The sequence below is a fragment of the Cebus imitator genome, unplaced genomic scaffold (assembly GCF_001604975.1).
Source record: "Cebus imitator isolate Cc_AM_T3 unplaced genomic scaffold, Cebus_imitator-1.0 Scaffold181, whole genome shotgun sequence".
NCBI lineage: Eukaryota > Metazoa > Chordata > Mammalia > Primates > Cebidae > Cebus > Cebus imitator.
This window is the reverse complement of record NW_016107496.1, coordinates 3,897,253-3,921,408: the sequence shown is the minus strand read 5'-3', so window position 1 is coordinate 3,921,408 and position 24,156 is coordinate 3,897,253. Positions and strand designations below refer to the sequence as shown.

Sequence of the window (24,156 nt, the reverse complement as noted above, 5' to 3'; positions counted from 1 at the left end):
TTAAGGAGCTATGATACATTTACAGTCCCACTCCCCCATTCTGTGATCAATGGAGAAATTTAAGGGCAGTGCCGTTTGTTCAATAACATACTTCTATGTTCAGTGCAAAACCGCAGAAATCCCATCCTAATGGACCAGGCATTCAAGCAGATGACTCCAGCAGGGAAGTTCCCAGCTAATATAGTGGCTCTTATCACGCAAACCAGTCCAAGAAGGAGGTACATCCACCTTGAGCCAGACTGTTTTGCAAGGAATGGGTTCAAAGTCACAAAAAGAGGAGAGTTCACATAGACTGTGGACTTCAACAAAGAGTAGCTCTCATCGGGATAAAGGGGTTTGGGTTGCTCAGGAAGAGAGAGATTCCAGCAGAGAAAAATGGAGCTGGAGTTGAAGCCCCCAGGATCTCCTCCTGTGGAAAGAGCAGAAGCTCTGGCTGAGGACAGCTACCTGAATGGCCACCAGAAACCTGAAACCCGGATAGGAATGAATAGGGGACCAGGTAGCAAAAACATCAGAGAGCTGTACATGGTGGAAAGGAGAGCCAGATGTGGGAGTGCATGCCGATAGTCCGAGCCACTGGGGAGGCTGAGATGGGAGGATCACTTGAGCCTGGGAGTCTGAGACTAGAGTGAGCCATGATTGCACCACTGCACTCCAGCCTGGTGACAGAGTGAGATCCTGTTTTCATAAGAAAAACAAAATACAAATAAAAACAAGAAAGGAGAGAGTTAACTAAGCTCCATATCCTTTGTGGGTTTGGAAACCTCACTTGATCCTTCACTAAAATACATCTTGGGCATCCAGTGAGTTTCAGTGTGAATTGGGAGGATGGTGAGGATGGCAGCCAAGCATGGGGACTGTATTGACGAAGAAGCTGCCCCTCTCACTGGCCATCTGTGGATTTCCAGCCAGCAAGACTGCCCCACTCTCTGGCCCGAGAGCTTAGAGACCGGCTGTCTGGTCTTTCCTCTCTCCTAGAGCATGAAGAGGTCACCATCATTCCCGTTTGACACTCTGTTTTGGGTAGAGCACACTGTTCAGTGTCTTCCTGACAAAAATGTGCAAGGCAAGTCCATTTTCTGGCTCTCCAAGGCAGAGCCCCTTCACGGGCAGCCTCTCTGTGTTCCCATCAGTGCTCCCTTGCTCACCCATTGCAGCGCCCTGGGCCTCCCCTAGGTTCGCTGACCACAGCAGGCATGCTCCTTCTTCTGGGTCTCAGCACTTGTTCCATGGCCTGAAGTGCTTCCTCCCACTCCCTCCCCACTCTATTGCTCACTCTCATTTAGGTCTTCTCTCAGATAATTCCTTCTTGGCCAGGCATGGTGGATCTCGCCTATAATCCCATCACTGCAGGAGGCGGAGGCGAGTGGGTCACTTGAGGTCAGGAGTTCGAGACTAGCCTGACCCAGCCTGACCAACATGGTGAAACTCCATCTCTACCAAAAATATAAAAAATGAGCCAGGTTGGTTAGGCGTGGTGGCTCACACCTGTAATCCCAGCACTTTGGGAGGCCAAGGCGGGCAAATCACGAGGTCAAGAGATCGAGACCATCCTGGCCAATATGGTGAAACCCTGTCTCTACTAAAAATACAAAAATTAGCCAGGCATGGTGGCACGTGCCTGTAGTCCGAGATACTTGGGAAGCTGAGGCAGGAGAATCATTTGAACCCAGGAGACAGAGGTTGCAGTGAGCCAAGATCGAACCAATGCACTCCAGCCTGGCAACAGAGTGAGACTGCATCTCAAAAAAAAAAAAAAATTAGCCAAGTTGGTGGTGCACACCCATCATCCCAGCTACTCAGGAGACTGAGGCAGAAGAATCACTTGAACCTGGTATTGCGCCACTGCACTCCCGCCTGGCAACAGAATGACACCCTGTTTTCATAAGGAAAAAATACTAATAAAAACAAGAAAAGAGGGAGTTGGCTGAGCTGAGATGGAGGTTGTAGTGAGCCAAGAAATAAATACATAGATAAATAAATAACACCTTCCTGGTGACACCTTCCCTGATGACTCCATTTACAATTCCAGCCTTTCCCCTGCTCTCTCCACGTGCCCTCCCTACTTTGCTTTGCTCCATAGGTTGAACTGTGTCCCCCGAAAAAGAGACGTGCTACAGTTCTAACCCTGAGAGCTTCAGAATGTGACCTGATTGGAAGTAGGATTATTGCAGGTGTCATTAGTTAGATTAAGACAAGGCCATACTGGACTGGAGCGGCCCCCAAATCCAAAATAACTGGTGTCTTTATAAGAAATTTGGAGAAGGAGACCTGGGAAGCACACCACACTTGCTAGCCACCACCAGAAGCCAGGCGGAGGCAAGGACGGATTCTCCTGCAGGTATTTTTCATTTTAGTTTTTTTAATTTATTTATTATTTATTTATTTATTTAGAGCAGGTTTTCACTCTTGTTGCCCAGGCTGGAGTACAATGGCACAATCTTGGCTCAGCCCAATCTTGGCTCACTGCAACCTCTGCCTCCCGGGTTCAAGCGATTCTCTTGCCTCCTGAGTAGCTAGGATTACAGGCATGCACCATCACACCCAGCTAATTTTTTGTATTTAGTAGAGATGGGGTTTCACCAGGTTGGTGAGGCTGGTCTCGAACTCCTGACCTCAGGTGATCCACCCGCTTCGGCCTCCCAAAGTGCTGGGATTACAGGCATGAGCCACTGCACCCGACTCATTTTATCTTTTTGAAGATGGGGGGCGGTCTCACTCTGTTGCCCAGGCTGGAGTGCATGGCACAATCACGGCTCACTGCAGCCTCAGCCTTCCAGGCTCAAGTGATTCTCTTGCCTCAGCCTCCAGAGTAGCTGGCACCGACCACCATGTCTCACTAATTTTTAATGTTTTTGTAGAGATGGAGGAGGGGGTCTCACTATGTTGCCTTGAACTCCTGGACTTAAGCCATCCTCCTACCTCAACCTCCCAAAGTGCTGGAATTAGGGGTGTGAGCCACTGTGCCTGACCCCCCTATAGGTTTCAGAGGGAGCATGGCCCTGCCAGCACCTAACTTTCCTACTTCTGGCCTCCAGAATGATCAGAGAACACATTTCTGCTGTTTCAAGCCACCCAGCTTGTGGTATTTGTTAAGGCGGCCCCAGGAGCTAATATACCATCTGACAGGCTCTATTTCTTAAATTGTGTGGTTTATCATCCGTCTCATCTCACAAGAAAGCAGGCAGCACAGGGGCAGGGAATTCCACCGGTTTTGTTCCTTCAGTGCCTGGAGCAGTGCCTGGCATGCGGTCCCAGCTTTACAAGCAGTGGTAGCCGGATGAGTGAGCAAGTGAATGGGGTTGGAGCCTAGCACTCCTCCACGGCCACTGAAGCCTCGGTGCCTGGCAGAGGGGTGGGCACAGCATCCTCAAAGGCCCAGAAGATTGGAGATGGTGGAGCAGGTGAGGGACAGTAGCAAGAGATGCAGGAGCAAGGACCCAAAAGGGCAGCAGTTTGGGGGCCACAGGAAGATGCCATCCTATGAGCAGTGGATGCCACGCTGAGGGAGCATGAAACAGGGACCAGACAGCATGGCTGGACAGAACGCTCCTCTTCTAAAGACAACTCTGACGACAGTGTGGAGGATGGGTGGGCTGAGAAGCCCCAGAGGACACGGGGACCAGGTGCAAGGCGAGGTGGTGGCTGGGGACGTGGAATGAAGTTTTCCATCAGGCAGAAAGGACCATATTTGGTGACATGCTGGCTGCAGAGGGGAATCAGGGACAGCTGCTGGGGTGGAGAAAGCATCGTCTAAGTTGCAGAACCTGCCAGGGAGATAGCTCCCGAGAGAAGAACCTGGCTGTGGGCGTGCTCTGGCGCCTTCCACCCCGACCGCATTCCTTCCCACCCGCACTAGCCTCTTGGTTGCCCCTCAGACACACCAGGCTCACTCCCACCCCAGGAGCTTCCTGTCCCTCTGGCAGGAACACTGTGCCCCAGATCTTCCCTGGCTGGAGTCTCCTCGCAGGTCAGGTCTCAGCTCAAGTGTCATCTCCTTGGAGAAGCTTTCCCTGGCCACCTTCACCAATGTCACCCACAGGTCTCCATCCCGTCACCCTGCCACCTTTCCCTGCAGCACAGTCACTCTCTGCAGGCGCCTCATGCATTTGCTGACAAGCGCACTGAAGGGCCCTTCCCACCAGCAAGTCTGCAGGCTCCGTGGGACAGCGACCCCCTGTCCCACATACAACATGTTCTCTAGTGCCTGGGACAGCAGCCGCCCAATAAACCTCTGTAGAATGGGTGGGCAGATTAACGTGGCATTCAGGGGACCGGTTAGGCTGAGGCTGCTGATTTCAGAGCCATGGGCAGAGAGATGGTGATTTCCATCCAGGGGAAGCGGAGGGAGCCCAGGGGAAGGCCTGGGAAAGAGCCCGGAGGAACTTGGTGTTGGGAGAAGAGGAAACCCTGGTACAAGACAGGGGAGATGCCCCAAGGGCAGGCCTAGGAGCTGAGGGAGCCTGGATCCAACCCGGCAGCACTCCAGAGCCCAGGTGCCTAGACACTGAGGTGCACTTCATCTCGTTAGAGTGTCGTCAGGTGAGTGTGATCATGATCCCGTTTTCCTAAGGACGGAGAGGATTTCACTCACACGGTAAGCAGCAGACCCGGCAGGAGCCCCAGCAGTGTTCTGGAGCCCACAGTCTCCTCCTCTCCTGTTGATGGCACTGAGCTTCTGTGGGAACTGCCAAGGAGCAGGAGGAGAGCTGTGAGAAGGGGTCGGCCACCGCAGAAGTGGCCGGGAGAGCAGCTTCTGGAGCAACCACCCAGGGCATCTGACGACCTGGCCATCAACTTAGGCAGGGTGGTGGCCAGGCTGAAGAGGATGGAGACATAAACAGGAGGCCAGGAAGTGGGGACAGCAAGCGTGGGTAACTTTGGAGAAGTTTGGCTATAGAGACAAGTGAGATATAGGATAGTAACCGGAGGCGGCAGTGGGTGCAAAAGAGCGCTATTTTAAGGCGGCAGAAACCGGAGTGTGCTTGGACGCGACAGCCAGCAGAGGAGCAACTGAAGAATCAAGTTAAGGAGGAAGCGGGGGCAGGGGGCCGGCTCAGCAGCGGGGTGGAGGGGCTGCAGGGGCGCGGGCCGGCCCTCCTCTGCCCGCTTCTTTTCCGTGGGAAGGAGGAGGAGGAGAGGCCACCTGAGCTGAGTTGGGAGGCGGCAGGTCAGGTTTGAAAGAGTGGGAAGGCTTGCAGCAATGCACCAGGAGAGAGAGCCGGCTACGGCGAAGGCCAGGCAGTGTGACTCGATGACCGTTCTCATGCCATCAGTCTGCTCAGGGGTGTGATGTTCTTTGGGGGCAGCAGCAGCTTGGGTAAAAGTTCAAAGAACAGAGTTGTAGTCATCCAGGATTCAGGTTTCACCAGGATGGTTCTGTGGATGGAGTGAGGTTAGGACATGGCAAGACAGTGACTGATGTAATGCCCATGCAATCTACACTGGAAGTGGGGCAGCGGGGCAGGAAGGGGCTGAGGGTCAGGGAGGAAGCAGAGGTAAAAGAGGTCAAGGGACCAGAGTGACAATGTCAGAGTGAGCAGGTTGAAAGGGTTGAAGGCATGGCCATAAAGCACAGCCTGTCAAGAAGGAACCTCAAGGGGCCTCAGGCCTGAGCTGGGGCAGGTAGACACCCAGAGGAGCCGTGGGTGTGGGCGTGGGCGTGGTCATGGGCGTGGGCGTGGTCATGGGCGTGGGTGTGGGTGTGGGCGTGGGCATGTGGCTGCAGCCTTGGCCTCCTGGCAGGACTCACAGAAGCCTTGCGGAAGTCAGATGCGACTGGGAAGGGCAGCCTGGCAGCTGTGGAGCAGGATGAGGATCCTTTTTGCACATTTGTTTGGTTTTGTATTGTCTGATTTTGCCTATATGAGACAGGTGCCTGGGAAAGCATTCACACAGCATGAAGCAGTGTGTCCTAGCAAGTCTGTGCTTCTCCTTGCAGTGGACTGGCAGGCAACCGCGGCACCATCTTCTTCTGTATGGAGCTTTGTTTGGAGGCTGAGGCATAGGGATGGGAGCGGTTCAGCTGAGCAGAAGTCTTCCCCACTTCTTCCCTCCAAGGCCCCAGGCTGGAGGTCCCCTCCCAGCACCCTAGAACTGCTCGGGGCATGGAGGCCCCTGGCCAATCCCTCAGTTTCCGAAATCCTCTCTTCCTCAGCTGCCAAGAGAGCCCACTCCTCGGCCTCCCTCCCGCCTCCCTGAGTGCTCCTCTCCTGCCCCTGCCTTTCAGTAGTCATCCACCAGGGCTGCGGCTGCTGTCTCCTGCCTCCTCGCCTCATTCTGATGCATTCCTGAAGCATCACTTTCCACCTCCAGCAGCATCAGGGCTCAGAACTCTCTCTGCCGAAGCCCAGTCCTATACACTCATTGTCCATCCGACAGCTCCCCTGCAACTCAAGGTGCCACAGCTGAGCTCATCGGCTGCGCCTCTGCCCACGCCCCATCAGCAGCAGACGTGGGTTAGCTCGTGGCCACCCAGCATCTGTTCACCCCAGGACTAACCAGGCCCAGCTTTGGTGAACAGACAGCTCCCTACTTTGGACCCTGTGGTCTGTGGTGTTCCCTCCACCTCTACCCCAATCCAAGTACAGCATGTGACCAAAGTCTAGAACATTCCATATTCTCAGTGTAGGACTGTTTCAGGGTTAGCACAGAGTCAAACAGGCTCAATGGCAGCAAACTCCGGGTTTTGGTCCAAGTGATGTGGGAGAAGACCTCCCTCTTTCCTGATAGGTTTGAACCTGAGAGGCCGTAAAGCCATTGTCTGCCTCACATGGAGGCCAGGAATGCACACCGTCGACACTCACATGCATTTTCTTGGCGTCTGGTGTGTGCCAAGCACCCTACATGTGTGGATCCCACTTTGTCCTAACAAAATGTGGCACAAGCCAGGCCCTATTTTTCCAACCCTAAAGAAGAGGGAATTGAGCCACAGAGAGGTTAAGGGCCTTGTCAGGCCACTCAGCTAATCACTACGGCGCCAGAATTCAAATCCAGTCCATGTGATTCCCGAGTCCTCGCTCTCGACCACCAGGCTCTATGGCCAGAAGTCAGCGCAGGCAAGCAGAGCTACAGGAGCGGGGAAACTGAGGCCTGCTCCCACCATGGAGCCCTGAATCATGCTGGGCCTGCGGCCAGAGCCACCCCTAGACTTTTCAGTTACATGGGCCAATACGTTGCCTTCTGCCTGAGCCAAATATAGTTTGGGTTTTCTATAAATTCAGACCAAAAAAGTCCTAACTGATAACACATCCTCTCAGTGGGTGGCACCGCCGCACACGCAGTATTCAGACTGGAAACCAGAGCATAATCCTCCCCTCCTCCCTCTCCCTCATCCCTCACATCCGATCAGTGACCAAAGCCAGTGTCCCAGCTCTGGCCCTCTTCTTACCCCCAGTCCAGGCAACTATCATTTTTGCTGGGTTTTGACAACAGCCTCCTTGCCTCTTCTCTGCTTCCAGCCTGCTACCCCCACCATAAACTTACCCTCCAGTTCTTTAAGATCCAGATCTTACCATGTCACTTCCGGCTTGAAACCGTCCAGACGCCTCACTGCTCCTGGGGTAAGCTCCAACTCCTGCCCAGGCTGCCCTACCCGCCGCCCTGGTCATGCCTCCCTTGCCCGCCCTGCCCCAGTCCACCTGCTTCCGAAGCTCACTGCTTCACCCCTCCAAATCTCTGCCTGAAATGCTCTTGCCCCCTTCTTGCCAGGCGAATACCCAGTGGTGATGCCACCTCCTCTTTGAGTTGGGCTTTGCTAACCCCAGCAGAGCTCTCACTCTCTGCTCTCTGCTCTTTTGCTCTGGGCTCTTTTCATTGTCTACTTTAACTTCAGTTTTGTGAGCCCGCTCTTTACTAAACTGTGAGCTCTGCAGAGGCAGGGGCTCTGTCTCGTTTATCTCCTCATCCCCACGCCCCAGAGCATGCCTGGCACAGAGTGATCACTCAGTAAACACTCATGAAAAAGAATATGATGAAGTGTTTCCAGGAACAGAGGGCGGGTTCTATGCCTCTCTCCTGGTTCTATACTTCTGGTCAGTTCTATACTTCTCTCCTCTCTTCTTCTCCCTCTTCTCCTCCCCTCCTCCTCTTCTTCTCTTCTCCTCTCCTCTCCTCTCCTCTCCTCTCCTCTCCTCTCCTCTCCTCTCTTCTGGGGATGGTCAGGTTTAGGGAAAATAGTGATGCTAGAGGATGATTACTGTGCAGAAAGACTTTTTTCAATGAACAAGCATGTTACCTATTTGGTCAATGACAAACCAGTGATATTGTCATCGCCATTTTACAAACAAAGAGAATGAGGTTTAGGAAGGTTTTGTAATCTAGAATTCCATGCACATGTTCACGAAATCCACTCTCAAAAGCCAGGGCTCAGGCTGGACTCTGATGAGACCCCAACAGTGAGTGGTTGAATGAAGTGGTGCTCTTGCCCACACTGGCCACACGGGGGCAGCCGGGTGCTGGCGAGAGAGTGGCTTTCTGCCCCCACCTCACACCCACCCTTGGAAGATGTGGATCTGAGGGTGCAAGGGGAAAGGCCACCACTAAGAAGAGGCCAGGGAACAGGGACTGAGGTTGCTATACATGCTAGAAGCAGGTCAAACTGGAGGGGAGCCGGGGAACAAACCACTAATTCCTAGAGTGAAGGTCTGGAGACAGACGGTAGACCAGAAACTTGCATTACCAGCATATTTAATAAGGGGCCACAGAAAGTGATGCAGCATTCCTGGATGGCGGGGGCGCCGCAGGCCAGCAAATGGGAGGCACTGACTCGGAGCAGGAGCGGGTCACTGTCAGACCACTGCTGCCTCACACCAGACAGGACAGGTGTGCACTCATGTCCTCAGAGGCCAGAAGGCAGAAGGCACAGCCAGCACGTGCTGCACCAGGCATCCAGGACGTGTGGCCACTTCAGTGCCCAGGACATGCAGCAGGCCCCAAGCAGGCTGGGAGTGTGCAGGCCCACACCGAGGACTTCCTGCGGTCCAGCAGAGCAGTTCAGAGGCAGCGGCTGGGTGCAAGGATCCCAGGTTGAGGTCTCACCACAAGCCAGGTATCTCCCAGTCTGTCATCTGCACCAAGAATGGGCTGAGGGTGGCATGGGTTCCCCAGAGCGGCAGCAGGAGAGTGGGCTCTCTGGTCAGCAGATGACGCAGGGCTCAGGAATCTGTAGAGAGAGCCACCCCCATCTTTGCTGGAGAGGGAGCTGCACGATGTGGATGGCGAGGAAGGGACAGCAGAAACCCCTCACAGCCTTTCCCAGCTTAGGGACAATCTCAGGGGCTGGAGGGAGGTGAGGGCAAGATCTGAACCCATCAGCCGCCCCAGCCCTTCCCCCATGGACAGTGCAGGTTAAGGGAGCTGGCTGGGATTCCAAGTACCTGGCTTCTCTCCCTGGCACTCAGGCCTGCACCCATCTCCCACCTCTCACTACCAGCTGGAGCCTGAGACATGGGGTGACAGCAGCACCCACTTCCCAATTTTCCACATTCTTTCCTGCCCACTCAGCCTGACAGCCTTGACTGGGGTCAGAGTTCCATGACAAACATCTCAGTCTCTTCCCGAAGGAACACTGAGGTCTCTGGCACACCCCACACCCTCCTTTCCAAGTACTGGGCCCAGGAACAGCAACAGGAGGAAGTTGGATGAAGAAAGTCGTTGCCCCTGCCTCTATCCCCCGCCCTGGCCCCGGCCTGGGTGTGAGCAGACACGAAGATGCTGGGGGGCAGAGCCCTTCCCAGCACCAAATCACTCTATGCCCTCACACCACAGCAACTTGAGCCCAAAGGCCAAACCAAAGGTCATCAGCCTTCAGCCCTGATCCCCAGCTCTGACCGCTTGGATTTTTTTCCATGGATGTTTATTCCAGCTGACCCTCTGAGCCCATCCCCCCTCAGGCTCAGGCCAGGAAAGCTGAGCCCAGCTGGCTAGGAAGCTGTTGCTGGCATCTGGAAGACTGCTCCCTGTAGACAGAGGGTAGGGAGGGCCCTGGGGAAGCAAGGACAGGAAGGGGGCAGTGACACAGAGGTTTAGGGGTCCACCCCGATTCACAAATGTATGAAGAGAGGCCATATTTTGCACCAGCATCTCAAAGAGTGATAAGAAAGCAGGGGAGGACAGAACAAGAGGGGCCCCCAAGTGCCAGAATGGGCCGTGAACTTGGAATCAGGACCCAGAGTCTGCTTCCAGCTCTGTCATTCACATGAGCATGTCACTTACTGTTCTCTGAGCTTCCCTGTATGTAAAAGGGGTTCCCAGTGATCTGGGAGAAACTGGGTACAATCAAGAGAGGAAGTTCCCATCCTCTCCTCCAGAGAAAGGAGGCAGGAATGTCCCCTGGACCCTGCCCCCTGCCTGTGCCAGGTGCAGTAACACACACATGGCACACACCCCTCAGGGCCCTGGACAGCCCTCCTTCTTAGGGGGCAGGGGTGGCGGCCCTGAGATGAGAAGTCCCTGGCTCAGCAAGGCCAGTGTGGCACCGCTGCCCAGGATTAACGCCAAATCCTGGGCTGCTGGGCAGAGATCACACGTCGTCGGCAGCTTCGCAGCTGCTTAGCTGCACCTGCCCGCATCCTCCCCCTGCCCCTCACAGGCACCCAGCCTGACTCCTTTCTTGGAGGGAAACCGGGACCCTGCCCTACCCCAGGCAAGCAGGGGAGGGGCTCCAGAATCAGGGGGCAAGAGAGGCCAAAGTCACCCCTGATAAACAAACACTCCCACCCACAGAAACCCCCAGGGGCTCCTAGATGCAAAGCTGAACAGAGGGAAGGAACAGTGAAGGCCTCTCCAGCCTCTGTGGCTCTTCCCAGGTGGCCTTGGCCTGTAGTTACCTTGTCCTCGGGTCATCCAGGCCCTTCCCTCCAGATGGCTCCTGCCCTTGGAGAGACAGAGCGAGACACCCAGAGAGAGCCCGCACAGCTGGGAGTCCTCAGCCCCACTTCCTGGAGCAGTGCTTTTGAGGCCCCCCAGCTGCTGGGAACCCTGCCATCCACACCCCCCAACACACACCGCACAAAGCTCCTTGCTCTGGGCTACAACTGCTCCCCCACCCCACTGCTCCACGACATGAGCAGGGGCCGGGGAAGAGCCTTCCACACACCTCTCCATTCCCAGGGCCACCCAGGCCCCTGGCTCTGCCCTCAAACGTGACCACACTCTCCTCCCTGTCTCAAGAGGAAGTCCAGGCAAAGAACCTCCCTCAAGCCCCCTTCCAGGGAAAAGGCTTTTCAGGAAGCTGAGGTCAAAGGCTGAAGCTGTCTGCCTGTCTCCTCAGCCCCATGGAGTGCAGAATTGGGCCTTGGACCTATAGGGGCTGGGGCAGTTGCAGACCGTGGGGGTGAGGGCAGGGTCCAGGGAAGAAGCCCCCAAAGCACACTGCGGCCTCCGGACTCCACAACCACCCTACACTGGCACAGCAGCCTCTGTTCCTAGAAAAAGGGCATAAGGTGGGAAAACTTAAGACCGGAAGAGGGGGCCAGGACTGCAGGAGACACCATCTGGGGCGGGGCAGCCATCTCCTGATCCCGCACACCTGTGTGGCTGCAGCCCCACCCGCCGTGGACTTATGGATCTGAGAACCCGAGTCGCTGATAGCAGGTGCCTTGCTGCGCCCCGATAAGCCCCTCAGTAAGGAAGCTACTGTAGCCCCCCGGGCCCCCCGCGCCCGTACTCCTGACGCCTGCCCTCTCACCTGTGTGGGGGGCGCCGCTTCGGAAAAGGGGTCGGAACCGCAGCAGCCGTCCGCACAGAGTCCGGGGCAGCATGGGGACGGAAGACCTCCGAGCGCAGCCAGGCGCCTAGGAGTGGTCATCGTCATCGCTGTCCTCTCCGCGGGCACTGCCGGGCTCGGGCTCGCGGGACGCACGCTGCTCGCGGACCAGCAGTGCTGTCAGGCCCTGGGCGCGGAGGAGGAGGCCGCCGCCCAGGAACAGGACCCCACAGAGCACTAGCAGGGACAGCACGCCCAGCACCACCGCCTGCACCGCGCGCGGCCCCTCGGGGGGCTCCGGCGGCGACCCCGACTGGTTGCAGCAGGAGCTCAGCCAGGCGGCCCCAGCCGCAGCGCCCACCTGAGAGCCGTTCATGCTCCAGCGCCGGCTGCCCAGATGTGGTGGGATCGCCAGATGTGCTGGAGCCCAGGCTGGCGGGCGGCAGACGGCTGCGTCAGGGAGGGAACTAAGGGGCGGACCCCAGGCGCCCTACGCCCCCACCGGCTGCGCAGAGTGCTTGTGCCCTTCCTAGAGAAAGAGCTTCAGCCGCCGTGGGCTACCGCCCCTTCTCCACAGACCTGACTCCGGGGCGGGGCCGCCTTATTTCTCCTCATCCCCAAGGCACATAGGCACCCCCATGCGAGTCCAGCCAGCCAAAACCAGAAGCCCTGTCCCCAAGAGTCCCTCCCTTTCGCAAAGAGGGCCAAGAAGTCCAACTGGGCAGATCCCTGAGCAGATCCTCAGACCCCATCCCACGTGCAGGCTGGGGTGCTGCCCCTCTGAGCAGGACACAAGACAAAGGAGGCAAAGGTGACTGTCCCCTTTCTTGGGCTTTTTGTCCCTAGACCAAAGTTCTATGCTGCCAGGTGGCCCAGGTGACTGGTGAGCCAGGAGGCACACAGGCAGCCCTAAGGATAAGTGACTCCCACCCTTCCTTGTCCGTCATCCCTTCTGGAAGCCTCCTGGGGCTGGACAAGCAGGCCAGTGCCTCCCGCAGACTCCACAGCAGTGAGACATTCAGGCAGAGCAGAGCATGGGGATTTCAAGGTCCACCCCACACATTTTCTCAGGCCCCACAGGGCCAAGTAGAGCCACATTTACAGACCAACAGGAGAGCACAGATTTGAGCCACCAGAACTCCAGTCCTGACCCTGGATAAATCAGTCCCTCACTGCAGGGAAATCACAATGCCAGAAGGGATGGAAATGTTGCTGTGCTGTGGACCAGGCAGCCCACTAGCAGCTAGGTGCCCCACGGCCAAGCCAGTGGGGGAGTGTGGAGCAGAGTCCAGCTGCAGAAAAGCACAGACTGGAAAAGCAGATAGGGAAGGAAGACCCTCCTGCCAGGTCTACCAAAAAATTCCATAGCAAGCCTTGAGTCCTCTTTTAAGAAATAAAGTCACTGCCAGCCAACACCTGTACTAGTCAACCCCTCAGAAGGGATTAGATTAGCTGATGGCTGGCTGGGAGGAAAGCAGGAAGAGTCCCCAAACTGCACCATGCCAAGTGGGGGTCACATGCCATCAAGAACTTGCTACAAATAGGCCTTCTCCAGCTATAAACTCCCCTCCTGAATCAACTCTCTGATGCCCCAGAGATCAAGTAGAACATCACAAAACGTGTTAGGAAACATCACGTGGCCAAGGGTGACTTGAAATGGGAAAAGCACATTCCAAATGCAAACACTTCCTGGCCATCCTGGCTACCTACCCTGCTCCGGGACCATGGACAAGACCCCCCACTCCCACCCCATTTCTCCCATAGCATCCCTCCCTACACAGAATCAGTCTGGTTAGAGCTGGCCCAGAAGCAGCCCAAAAGCATTGTGAAACATGGACTGTATCGATGAGCACACGGCATACAACGGGGGCTGGAGTATGCGGGTGTGGAAATGAATGTGAGTTCCTGAGGCAATGGCAAGACCCAGTCCAAGCTAGGAGTGTCGCCAGATGCCAGATAGTCTCAAGCTGGCCCATCTGTCTCCAGACACCCCCCACATCAAATGACCTTTCTGGTGCACGTGGGGATCTGTATTCGCTATGAAGGCAGAGAAGGCATTCTCTGGGATCATGATGAAGCAAGACCAGGTGACATAAAGGCCGCGGATGCCACAGCTTCCCTAGAAAGGGAGGAGATAACATGGGAACAGAAAACCAAATACCACGTTCTCACATCCACGTGGGAGCTACATGGTGAGGACACATGGACACACAGAGGGGAACAATGCACACTGGGGCCTTTTGGAGGGTGGGAAGAGGGAGAGGATCAGAAAAATAACTAACGAGTACTAGGCTCAATACCTGGGTGATGAAATAATCTGCAAAATGAAAGTTTAGAAAAAAAAGGAAAGTGAGTTTGGAAGTGTTGAACTAGGGAGTAGACTGGTGGAGAAAAAGGAAGAAGTAGCTCAGTCACATCCAAAAGCAACAGACCCTCACCCTCCAATGTACCTTCATTCATGGGATTGGTTACGGCCACATCTGGGTAACACCTGCTTTGTGTGAATACCCAGACAGTTTTTAATATACCTTTAATCCCATCCACCCACTTCATCTTGGAACAATGCTCTCAACACACACCTGTGTCCTCAGGAATGCCAGAAAGTGTTAACACGTCGGGGCAGACACAAGCCAAGGAGAGATGGCTCCACCCAAACTCACATTCTCAATTTTATTCCCCATCCTAGCGGTAGCTCTTCTGTACAGTAGAGAAGGAAGGGGCCCCACCAGGGGTATGGACAGTACGGGCAGGACTGAACCATCTGCAAAGGTGAAAAGGATGACCAGAGGCTGGCAACCACAAAGCGAAACCAGCGGCTGCCCCTTCCAAGTCTCACCCATGACCCAGAGCAGGTTCCAAGGCCCACAGGCCTAACAGTACAATCCCCCAAAGCCAAGGTCTGGGAGCCATGGAGGAGCTCCCGGGGACCGGGTGGGCTCAGAGGGCAAGGGTGTCTTTGATGAGCCTGCGCATGGTGGTGGTGACGGAGGTGCCCAGGGCATCGGTGATCTGGAAGGAGATCTTGTAGAGGTAGGGCTGCACGTCCCGCAAGCCTGTGTCAAACACATTATCCACCTCCGACTGTGTGGGCATCTTGGGCAGGTACTCATGCCGATTCATCACCTCCACAATGTTGATGATCTTCTCACAGAGTTTCTCGCCCACCTTCTCCCGGCAGATCTGCCGCTCCTGCTCTGTGGCCAGGGCTACCACGTGCACCTTGACCGTCCACACTTCCCATGGGATGCACTCGTCTGAGAAAGGCCAGCGAGACTTCTTCTTCTGGTAGAACTCCAAGGACATCTGCCCCAGCCCATCGCCACCAGAGTTGCGCAGCGCATCCTAGGGAAGAAGGGAACGAATGAGCGAGCTGAGGCCTCTGAGCTCCCGCCTGTGAGGGCTGCTTCCCACGCCCCAGGGAATTATCCTCTCTTAGCTACAGTAATCATGCAGGGATGGCAAGGAAACAAGACTGGGAGAGGGTAAAGGATTTGGGTAAAGTGACACAGCAAGCTGCCAGCCTGAAATGGTGTAGTGCAAGCAAACCAACATAACCTGTCTCCAAACTCAACTCCTCCAGCCTGGTGAAGAACTGATTATTACAGGAATAACTGGTGTGCAGGCACGTATTCTGAGCCAGGAACTTTACACACACAACCCCACTGGCTCCTCTCCACAAACCCCGTGAACTCTCACTCAGGCACCACGAGGCTTAGAGGAGTAAGGTAACTTGCAAGAAAGACAAGTAAGTAAGTAACTTGCAAGTAAGGCTTAGAGGAGTAAGGTAACTTGCCTATGAATGGCTGGACTGGGATTTGAATCTGGATTGTCTCATTTCAAAATCCTTGCTTTTCACCTTTACATGAAAGGCCTTCTCCTTCCACACCACCACCCCTTTAGCCCATATCCTTCAAAATGTTCTCTCAAATCACCTCGTCAACATCTCCCTCTTTGCTGTAACCTGTATTTGTCTGCACTGCCAATTAAACATAATCCTTTTGGTATTTTTTTTAAAGAGACTGGGCCTTACTCTACCACCCACGCTGGAGTGCAGTGGAGCAATCATGGCTCACTGCAGCCTCGGACTCCTGGGCTCCCACCTCAGCCTCCTGAGTAGCTGATACTATAAGCACACTTGGCTAATTTTTAATTTTAAATTTTTTTTATTTTGTTAGAGTCAGGGTATTGTTATGTTATCCAGACTATTCTGGAACTCCTGGCCTCAAGCAATCCTCCTGCTTCAGCTTCCCAAAGTGCTGGGATTACAATTGCAAGCCACTGCACCCAGTCCACAGTCTCTTTTATGAAAGCAGGAAGAGGGAACTATAGAGCCCAGGGAGCCTTGCTCAGAAAGAAGGAAACCAAGCAACAGAATGGGGAAGGGAAGTACCAGACAGACCATACCTAGCGTCTCTCCCTCCTTTCCCCTGAGAAGCAAACATGACCATCCAGTCCAGTGATTCTGCCCATGCCACCCCATGGGTGTGGGTAGCCCCATACTCCTCTTCCGAGGGCACCCATGACCCAGAAGCTCCTTTTCACCTGAGTTAATGCCAACCCAGAGGGTAAGGATGCCTTAAATCCTGAACCACTTATCAGGGAAGAGGCTCTCCTTCACTGACAAACCAAGGTCATGTAACCTTGAATGGCTAACACACCTGTAATGCTTACTGTGTAACAGGCTCTGTTCCAAACATTGGACATATTTGACTTATTTAGTCCTTGCAGTGCACCCGCCCTTTGAGGTCAATAGGATTATTACTCCGATTTTGAGTGGAGCCACTAGCCCAAGGTCACACACTTGCTGGGTGGTAGAGCCAGGCTCCAAAGCCCATGCTCTTAACCTCTCTGCTCCACCTTCCTCTCACGGGCACCTGGAGGACAGAGGGCTGAATGCTACTGCTTCTCTTGAGGGTGACTAGGAAACCGCTTATAGACCTGCCCTTTCTGGGTTTGGAGGGCCAATGGGGGATAGCTTTTACCTGACACTGAGCAACCCCCTGCAATGAGCACACAGTGCCCAGCACAGTGGAGGGCTCTACAAACATTTATGGAATGTCAGACACACCGCTCCCCTGTGTTCTAACAGAGCAGATGCCTTTAAAAGAAAAATTACAGGCATGGGCACACTGGCTCATGCCAGGAATTCAAGACCAGCCTGGTTCAAGACCAGCCTGGGAAACACATTAACACCTGTTCTCTACAAAAAAATTCTTTTTTTCAGGCCGGGCGCGGTGGCTCAAGCCTGTAATCCCAGCACTTTGGGAGGCCGAGGCGGGTGGATCACGAGGTCAAGAGATCGAGACCATCCTGGTCAACATGGTGAAACCCCGTCTCTACTAAAAATACAAAAACATTAGCTGGGCATGGTGGCGCGTGCCTGTAATCCCAGCTACTGAGGAGGTTGAGGCAGGAGAATTGCCTGAACCCAGGAGGTGGAGGTTGCGGTGAGCCGAGATCGCGCCATTGCACTCCAGCCTGGGTAACAAGAGTGAAACTCCGTCTCAAAAAAAAAAATTATTTTTTTCTTTTTGACAGGGTCTTGCTCTGTCGCCCATGCTGGAGTACAGTGGCATGATCATGGCTCACTACAGCCTTGAACTCCTAGGCTCAAGCAATTCTCCCACCTCAGCTGCTCAAGTGTCTGGGACTACGGGCATGTGCTACCATGTCCCACTAATTTATTGTTTGTAGAAACAGAGTTTTGCCATGTTTCCAGGGCTGGTCTTCAACTCCTGGGCTCAAGCAATCTGACCACCTCAGCCTCCCAAAGTGCTGAGACCACTGGTTGTGAGCCACCAGGCCTGACAAAAAAATTCCTCAAATATTAGCTGGGGATGGTGGTGGTGGTGTACACCCGTGGTCCCGGCTGCTTGGAAAGCTGACATGAGAGGACCGCTCAAGGCCCAGGAGTTCACGACTGGGATGACATAGTGAGATTCTGTCTCAAAAAAAAAAAAAAAGTTCACGACTGGGATGACATAGTGAGATTCTGTCCAAAAAAAAAAAAAAAGGAAGAAAGAAAAATTATCCCAAAACCTAAAATGCGATAAAAAAAAGAAATTTAAAAAAATAAAAGAGAAAGAAAAATTATCTTTGCTACTTTAAAACTTTAAAGTACCCACTCAATAAAATGGTGAAACACTGACTCCGACCACAGGAAAACCACACTACCACTCCCACCTCCTGAGGTGACCAACATCAGCAGCCTGCGGTGTCCCTTACATATCTTTTTCCTACCCAGGCACTCACAAACACATGCCACACTGCCAAAAGGGACACTCCATCTTGGATGGCAGCCACCTGAGCCAAGCAAGCTGCCCTCTGCAGAAGTCTCATGTGGGAAAGGAAAAGTGGAAGCAGAAGTAGAGAGAGCTGTACCAGAGAGAAGGTCAAGACCACAGAAGCAAGGATGGCCCAAGGGGCCTGGCCACCAATGCTGTTAGGGCTTCCTGCTCTCCCTTTTACCCCTAGGCACATTTATGCGTCCCCCTCCTCCACCCCGCCCCCGCAACACACACACAGACACACAAGCCCTCCCCTGAAGAGGAGCACTCAACACACCTGTTCCTCAGAACCTGAAAGAACCCAATACACACACTCAGGAGGCTGGTTCCAGAGCAAGCTGGGATGGAGGGGCACTCAAGGTCCCCCTGCCACCCGCTGCGCCACACCCTTACCTTGAACTCCCCAACAACCTTGCGCAGGGCGCGGTCCAGTTCCTCAGAAGAGACACGAACGTAGGTGAAGTCGATGAAGTCACAGTCGACATCCTGGGTGCCCACGGTGCCAATGGAGTAGGTGCCCTCCTTCTTGTAGTGGAACTTGCCAGTGCTGCGGTGCAGGAGCACCGTGTGCAACACAGCCAGCAAGGCCTCCTCCACCTGCCGACCCTCCACTGACACCTCCAGCACCTCCGAGCGACAGTTCATCCTGCAGCCAGTGACCCACACCAAGGTGGGGAACGAGGACAAAGACAGGGATTTCACCCTACCCAAGGGCCACCCTGCAAGAGAAGTGCAGGTCAGAATGCTGACATCTTCAACAGTCCACAGCTTATCTGTTCACTTCCTTCTAGGCTCAGCTCGGCTTCTGCCTCCACTGGCCCTTCTCTGCATTCTGGCAGCACAGACTACCAGAGAATCATCAACTCTCGGGATCAGAAAGGGCAAGAGCTTCAAAGTTATCGTCCAAAGGACAGGCCTGGATTCCATTTTACAGCCTTCAATGTAGTTTACAGCAGATGCTCACTGTGCAACATCTGTCAGGCACTAGCCATTCAAAGGCAAGCATGGCCCCTGCCCTCAGGCTGGCAGGATGAAGGAAAAGCAGGCAAGTAAACATTATCACCATGGAGAGAGTCCGAGGTGGGAGTAAGAAGCACAGGAAGATTGGAGTCTGATTTCCTGGGACCTTGAATGACCAGGTTAAGGCATCTGCACTCTGTCCTAAGAGCAGTGAAGAGTCAATGCATCACTGGGCCAAGATCAAATCTGTGCATTAGAAATGTACCTCGGGGCCGGGTGCAGTGGCTCACACCTGTCATCCCAGCAATTTGGGAGGACAAGGCAAATCACTTGAGCTCAAAAGTTCAAGACCAGACTGGGCAACGTGATGACTCCCCATCTCCACCAAAAGTGCAAAAAATTAGCCAGGCCTGGTGGCAAGCGCCTAGAGTCCCACCTACTTGAGGGGCTGAGGCAAGAGAATCACTTGAACCTGGGAGGTTGAGGCTGTAGTGAGCTGAGATCATGCCGCTGTGCTCCAGCCTGGGTGACAAAGTGAGACCCTGTCTCAAAAAAAAAAAAAAAAAAAGTAATACAATAAATTTTAAAAAATGAAAAGTACCTCTGGCTAAACGGCAAAGGTTTGTGATCTCTACTGTGTTGAGATCACAAACTGCTCTGAGAAGTCAATGAAGGCATGAAGTCTGGGCTTTAAAACCATGACTGACACACACATTCCAAATCTCACCTGGGACAGCCACATCCACAGATTCCAGGGTAAAAACTTGTGGATTTAAGGCACAAAGGCTGGGCAGGAAGTCAGTTAGAGGCCACTACAGTGGACGTAGTTACAGAAGCAGCATAATCAGGTGTGGGGGTTTCATACCCAACAGCCCTGGCTCTGAATCCCACCTCAGCCACATCTTGCTCTGTGACCTTAAGTAAATCCCTCAACCTCTCTGAACTTCTTATTTGTAAACTGGGATAGTAGTGAGAGTTACGGTAACAATGTAAAATACAGAATAGTAGTGAAAAACCATGACTTGAAAGCCAGACAACCTGGACCGGAACTCCACTCTGCCGCTTGCTCCATGCTCGTGACCTGGGCAAGGTGCTTAACAGCTACGTGCCATATATGCAAAGAAGATAATAATGGCTACCTTGAAAGAGTTATCTTGAGGGCTAAATGAGTTAGCATTTGTAAAACACTTAAAGCAGTACCTGACAAGCAGTAAACATCCACTAAGTATTAGCTGCTATAATTCATTATTATATTGTTATTGCCAAGAGATGATGCAAGGCTATACCGCAGTAGTGGAGGCAGTGGGAAGGAGAGAACAGACTTGAGAACCAGAATGTAGAAACTAACTAAATCCACGCCCAGAGGGAGAGGGAACTTCAAGTTCCTTAGCTGAGAGTGTTCAGCTTGCAAACCTCCCTGACAGAGAATTCACCACCTCTCACAACAACCAGGTGAAGTTCTATTCAAAATTTTTTTTTTTTTTTTTTTTTTTTGAGACGGGGTCTCACTCCATCAGCCAGACTGGAGTACAGTGGCATGATCTCTGCTCACTGCAACTTCTGCCCCCCAGGTTCCTATCCCAGCCTCCGAGCAGCTGGGACCACAGGCGCACACCACCACACCTGGCTAATTTTTTGTATTTTTAGTAGAGACAGGGTTTCGCCACGTTGCCCAAGCTGGTCTCAAACTCCTGAGCTCGAGATCCACCTGCTTGGGCTCCCGAAGTGCTGGGATTACCTCACCCAGCCCAGTTATTCTTTCTGCTGAAGGAATCTGTCTCTTAGCGCTTTAAACCACTGGTTTTAGTTTTGGTACCCAAAGTCACACAAAGTAAGTCTCACCTCTTTTCCACAAGTGAGCTTTTATTTAGAGGCAGCTCTTCCACCACCTCCTCACCCTTTCTACAGGCTGAAGGTCCCCAGTCCTCAAAAACATGCCTGTTCCACGTCATTTCTTATCTGCATGGAATCCTGGCAGCTCTCCTTTAAGTATATTTCATTCATCTGGTTGACAGATGGTGAAAATAAGAAGTATATTTCAGTTTGTCTCTGTCCCTTTTAAAACCTTTTTTTTTTTTCTGAGATGGAGTCTCACTGTCACCCAGGCTGGAGTGCAATGACACGATCACAGCTCACTACAACCTCCACCTCCCAGGTTCGAGTGATTCTCCTGCCTCAGCCTCCCAAGTAGCTGGGATTACAGACGCGCATCACTATCCCTGACTTATTTTTGTATTTTTAGTAGAGATGGGGCTTCCCCATGTTGGCAAGGCTGGTCTCGAACTCCTGACCTCAGGTGATCTGCCTGCCTTGGCCTCCCAAAGTGCCTGGATTACAGGCATGAGCCACCGTGCCCGGCCATCTCTGCTCCTTTTAAACTGGTGCTCAGCACAGGATACAGGACAAGTCTTCGGACTGCCCAGAGATCAGGCCAGTTCTGCCTCTCACCTGGCGATCAGGTATCAAGCACCATCATGTTTTGTTTTTGTCTCTACCCCTAGGCAGACAATTCCTATATTGTGTTTACAGCACAGAGACTATATTCATCACTATAATGGTAATTCCTAGTACCTAGTACAAAACTGCTCAATTCATCCCAACCCAGGAATTCCAGGTTCTTCCAGGGGTTGCCGGATTAGTTTATCATACACGCTTGCAACAAGAATGAGAAGGGCAGCTGGGCATGGTGCCTTATGCCTGTAATCCCAACACTTTCGGAGGCCAAGGCAGGCAGATCACAAGGTCAGGAGTTCGAGACCAGCCTAGCCAATATGGTGAAACCCCGTCTTTACTAAAAATACAAAAATTAGCCAGGCACGGTGGTGGCGCCTGTAGTCCCAGCTACTCGGGAGGCTGAAGCAGAAGAATTTGAACCTGAGAGGCAGAGGTTGCAGTGAGCCTAGACTGCACTACTGCACTCCAGCCTGGGCAACAGAGCAAGAATCTGTCTCAAAAAAAAAAAAAAAGAGAGAGAGAGAGAGGGAGAGAGAAAGGCTCTCGTGCTCCTTTCGCCCTCTATTTTAACTCCATCCAGCAGTTTCTTCCCTTCTAGAGACTCCTGGCTCTGGTCTGGCTCCCTTTCTTCCACGACTTCTCCCTCTTGTGTCCCCCGCAATCATTCATACAACCCATACAGCTCACTTTTGCCCTAAGCCCGGGCTCCTCCCTCATTCTATGTGCTATTTTAGGATCCACTCCTCCAAGAAGTCTGTCCTAACCAACCCCATTCTCCTTCCCACAGCAGCCACATTTGGTCTGGGAAAACCTTGTCCCCTGCCCCACAGTGAGCTGTAAGCAGCAGGGCCCACCAGATTAGGGTCTGAAAAGTCTCATCCCTCTGGTCCCCCGAGGAGCAGAAGCTAACAGCTGCCTTCTCAAGCCTGGCTGGAGGGCAGGGTACGCCCATTCCCACCTGGAGTGTAGAGTCGGGACCACGGATTCCTCAGGCTCGGCTCATGCCCTTCCTCCTCCTCCTCCTCCTCCTCACGCCCAGGTGCGACCTCCGCAAGTATGCGTCAACCTCCCCACGGCGCTGAGCCACAAGAGACAGGCTGAAAGCAAAAAAACAGAAAGCTATTTGGCTTCGTATCAAGAGACTCAGGAGGGACGCAGGAAGGAATGCCCGCCCGGGTCCCGTACCTCTCGCCGCCACTACGCGCGAACCTCCACGGTCCAGGGAACCAGGGAGGACTAAATCCCTCGGGTGTCTCGGGGGCGGCGCCCCGCGCCCAGGCTGGCCAGACTCGGAAGCTGGAAGGAGCGCCCTCGTTCCGCCACCCCGGGGGATGCCCACGCCTGCACAGGAGAGGGGCCAGACAGTTAAAATAGCTCCCGCCTCCCCTAATCCCGTCCACGACCCACCTCTCAGAGGCCACCGCTCTCCCAGCAGGCTCCGGACTACCCGGGTCGGAGGCTGAGCCGGGACCGGAAGCCGCACCGCCCCCAGCGCGCCGGCAGGCTCACTTGATCCCGCGGCCCCGGAGGGGGCACGTGCCCAGCTGGCCGGGCCTCCGCACGCATGCAGTCGGCCGCATTGTCCGCATAGTCACAGGAGCATATACAGATAGTCATGCGTTTTTCTCTGATCTGGGGACTACTTTTTCGTGGTTCTTTCTCTGATTCTAAGATTTGATGGTGAGGAAGATCCCCCTGATATGGACGAGTCCATTCAGCCCACCACTGAGAACGCTGTGGTGTTTCGGCCGAGACAACTCACTTCCGCCATAGAGTCGGGAGGGAAGGAAGGAGCCCGATGGGCTCTCGGCCGCCTCCCTAGGCCGAGCGGAGTCATCGGCGGCGAGCCCGGTCCGTGAACGCAGCCGTTTGCCCAACTCAGTCCAGACTGAGAGGCCTGGAAGGGGCACCGATCTCCACAAGATGAGGGACGTACCCCTTAGAGAGAGGTCCTAGAGATGAGCCCACACCGCTGTGCTGTAGGGCGTCAAGTGGATGGCAAAACTTGAGCTTGTTCAATGTGCATAACAGACTGGATCACCGGCCTCCCACCCACACAGATGCTGGAGAAAGGGCTTCATCTCGAAGTGTTGCCTTTATACAGCAGCACTACTTGGTACTCCACAGTGACCAATCTGGTGACAGTCCTTTGGAGACTTGTAATTCGGCCATTGCTTCTCTGCGTGACCCTTGACATCACTCATCCTTTCTGATGCTCTCTATAAACAGGGGGCTGTTGTGAGGATCACAGGAGATAACTCATATGAAAGATTTTTGTGATCTGTAAAGTGTAATATCAATACAAGTGTACCTTTAGTGTTGTGTAACTTCCTGGAGCGTGTCTGGTTCTCCATGTAGGTTGTAAGCCAGGAGCAGACAGGGGTTAGAGAGCTCTGTTAATGCATGCACCTCCAACAGGAGGCACTGTTAAGATGTTACTTAGGGATTAGGATGCTGTTTTCTGGCCACTGGGGTACCTCACGCCTGTGATCCCAACCCTTCGGGAAGCTGAGGATGGAGGATCACCTGAGACCAGGAGTTCAAGACCAGCCTGATTAACATAGTGAGACTCTCCCATCTTTGAAATAAAAATTTAAAAATTAGCTGGACGTGTTGGTGTACCCTTGTAGTCCCAGCTACTTCAGAGGCTGAGGTGGAGGATCATTTGAGCCCAGGAGGTTGGGGCTGCAGTGAGCCATAATCACACCACTGCACTCCAGGCTGGATGACAGAGCAAGATCCTCTCTC

At 53.7% G+C, this 24,156-nt stretch overlaps 2 protein-coding genes across 4 annotated transcripts; both read right to left on the bottom strand.

Moving 5' to 3' along the window:
• Window positions 1-8,671: 8,671 nt before the first annotated feature.
• SMIM41 (small integral membrane protein 41) lies at window positions 8,672-12,256 on the bottom strand. Its single transcript, XM_037744741.1, has 2 exons — window positions 11,690-12,256; window positions 8,672-9,163 (listed from the first exon to the last, which is right to left on the bottom strand). Exon 1 carries the CDS (start codon window positions 12,081-12,083, stop codon window positions 11,796-11,798), a length of 288 nt encoding a protein of 95 aa, XP_037600669.1. The 5' UTR covers window positions 12,084-12,256; the 3' UTR covers window positions 8,672-9,163; window positions 11,690-11,795.
• A 2,090-nt stretch (window positions 12,257-14,346) lies between these two features.
• ATG101 (autophagy related 101) lies at window positions 14,347-22,880 on the bottom strand. Of its 3 annotated transcripts, XM_017545866.2 has the most exons (4): window positions 22,594-22,727; window positions 22,367-22,505; window positions 18,388-18,713; window positions 14,347-15,049 (listed from the first exon to the last, which is right to left on the bottom strand). In XM_017545866.2, exons 3-4 carry the CDS (start codon window positions 18,637-18,639, stop codon window positions 14,645-14,647), a joined length of 657 nt encoding a protein of 218 aa, XP_017401355.1. In that variant the 5' UTR covers window positions 18,640-18,713; window positions 22,367-22,505; window positions 22,594-22,727; the 3' UTR covers window positions 14,347-14,644. The 3 variants fall into 3 exon arrangements, with proteins under 3 accessions (XP_017401355.1, XP_017401357.1, XP_037600668.1); XM_017545868.2 differs by lacking the exon at window positions 22,367-22,505 and having other exon boundaries at window positions 22,594-22,880; XM_037744740.1 differs by lacking the exons at window positions 22,367-22,505; window positions 22,594-22,727 and adding an exon at window positions 19,556-19,704.
• Window positions 22,881-24,156: the final 1,276 nt, after the last annotated feature.

What these genes read in the sequence shown, in the direction of transcription:
- SMIM41 (XM_037744741.1), bottom strand. Translation starts at nt 12,083, where the DNA reads ATGAACGGCTCTCAGGTGGGCGCTGCGGCTGGGGCCGCCTGGCTGAGC.
- ATG101 (XM_017545868.2), bottom strand. Translation starts at nt 18,639, where the DNA reads ATGAACTGTCGCTCGGAGGTGCTGGAGGTGTCAGTGGAGGGTCGGCAG. An exon ending in AGGTTGTTGGGGAGTTCAAG is followed by an intron (nt 15,050 to 18,387) that starts GTAAGGGTGTGG and finishes CTTCTTCCCTAG; the next exon opens with GATGCGCTGCGCAACTCTGG.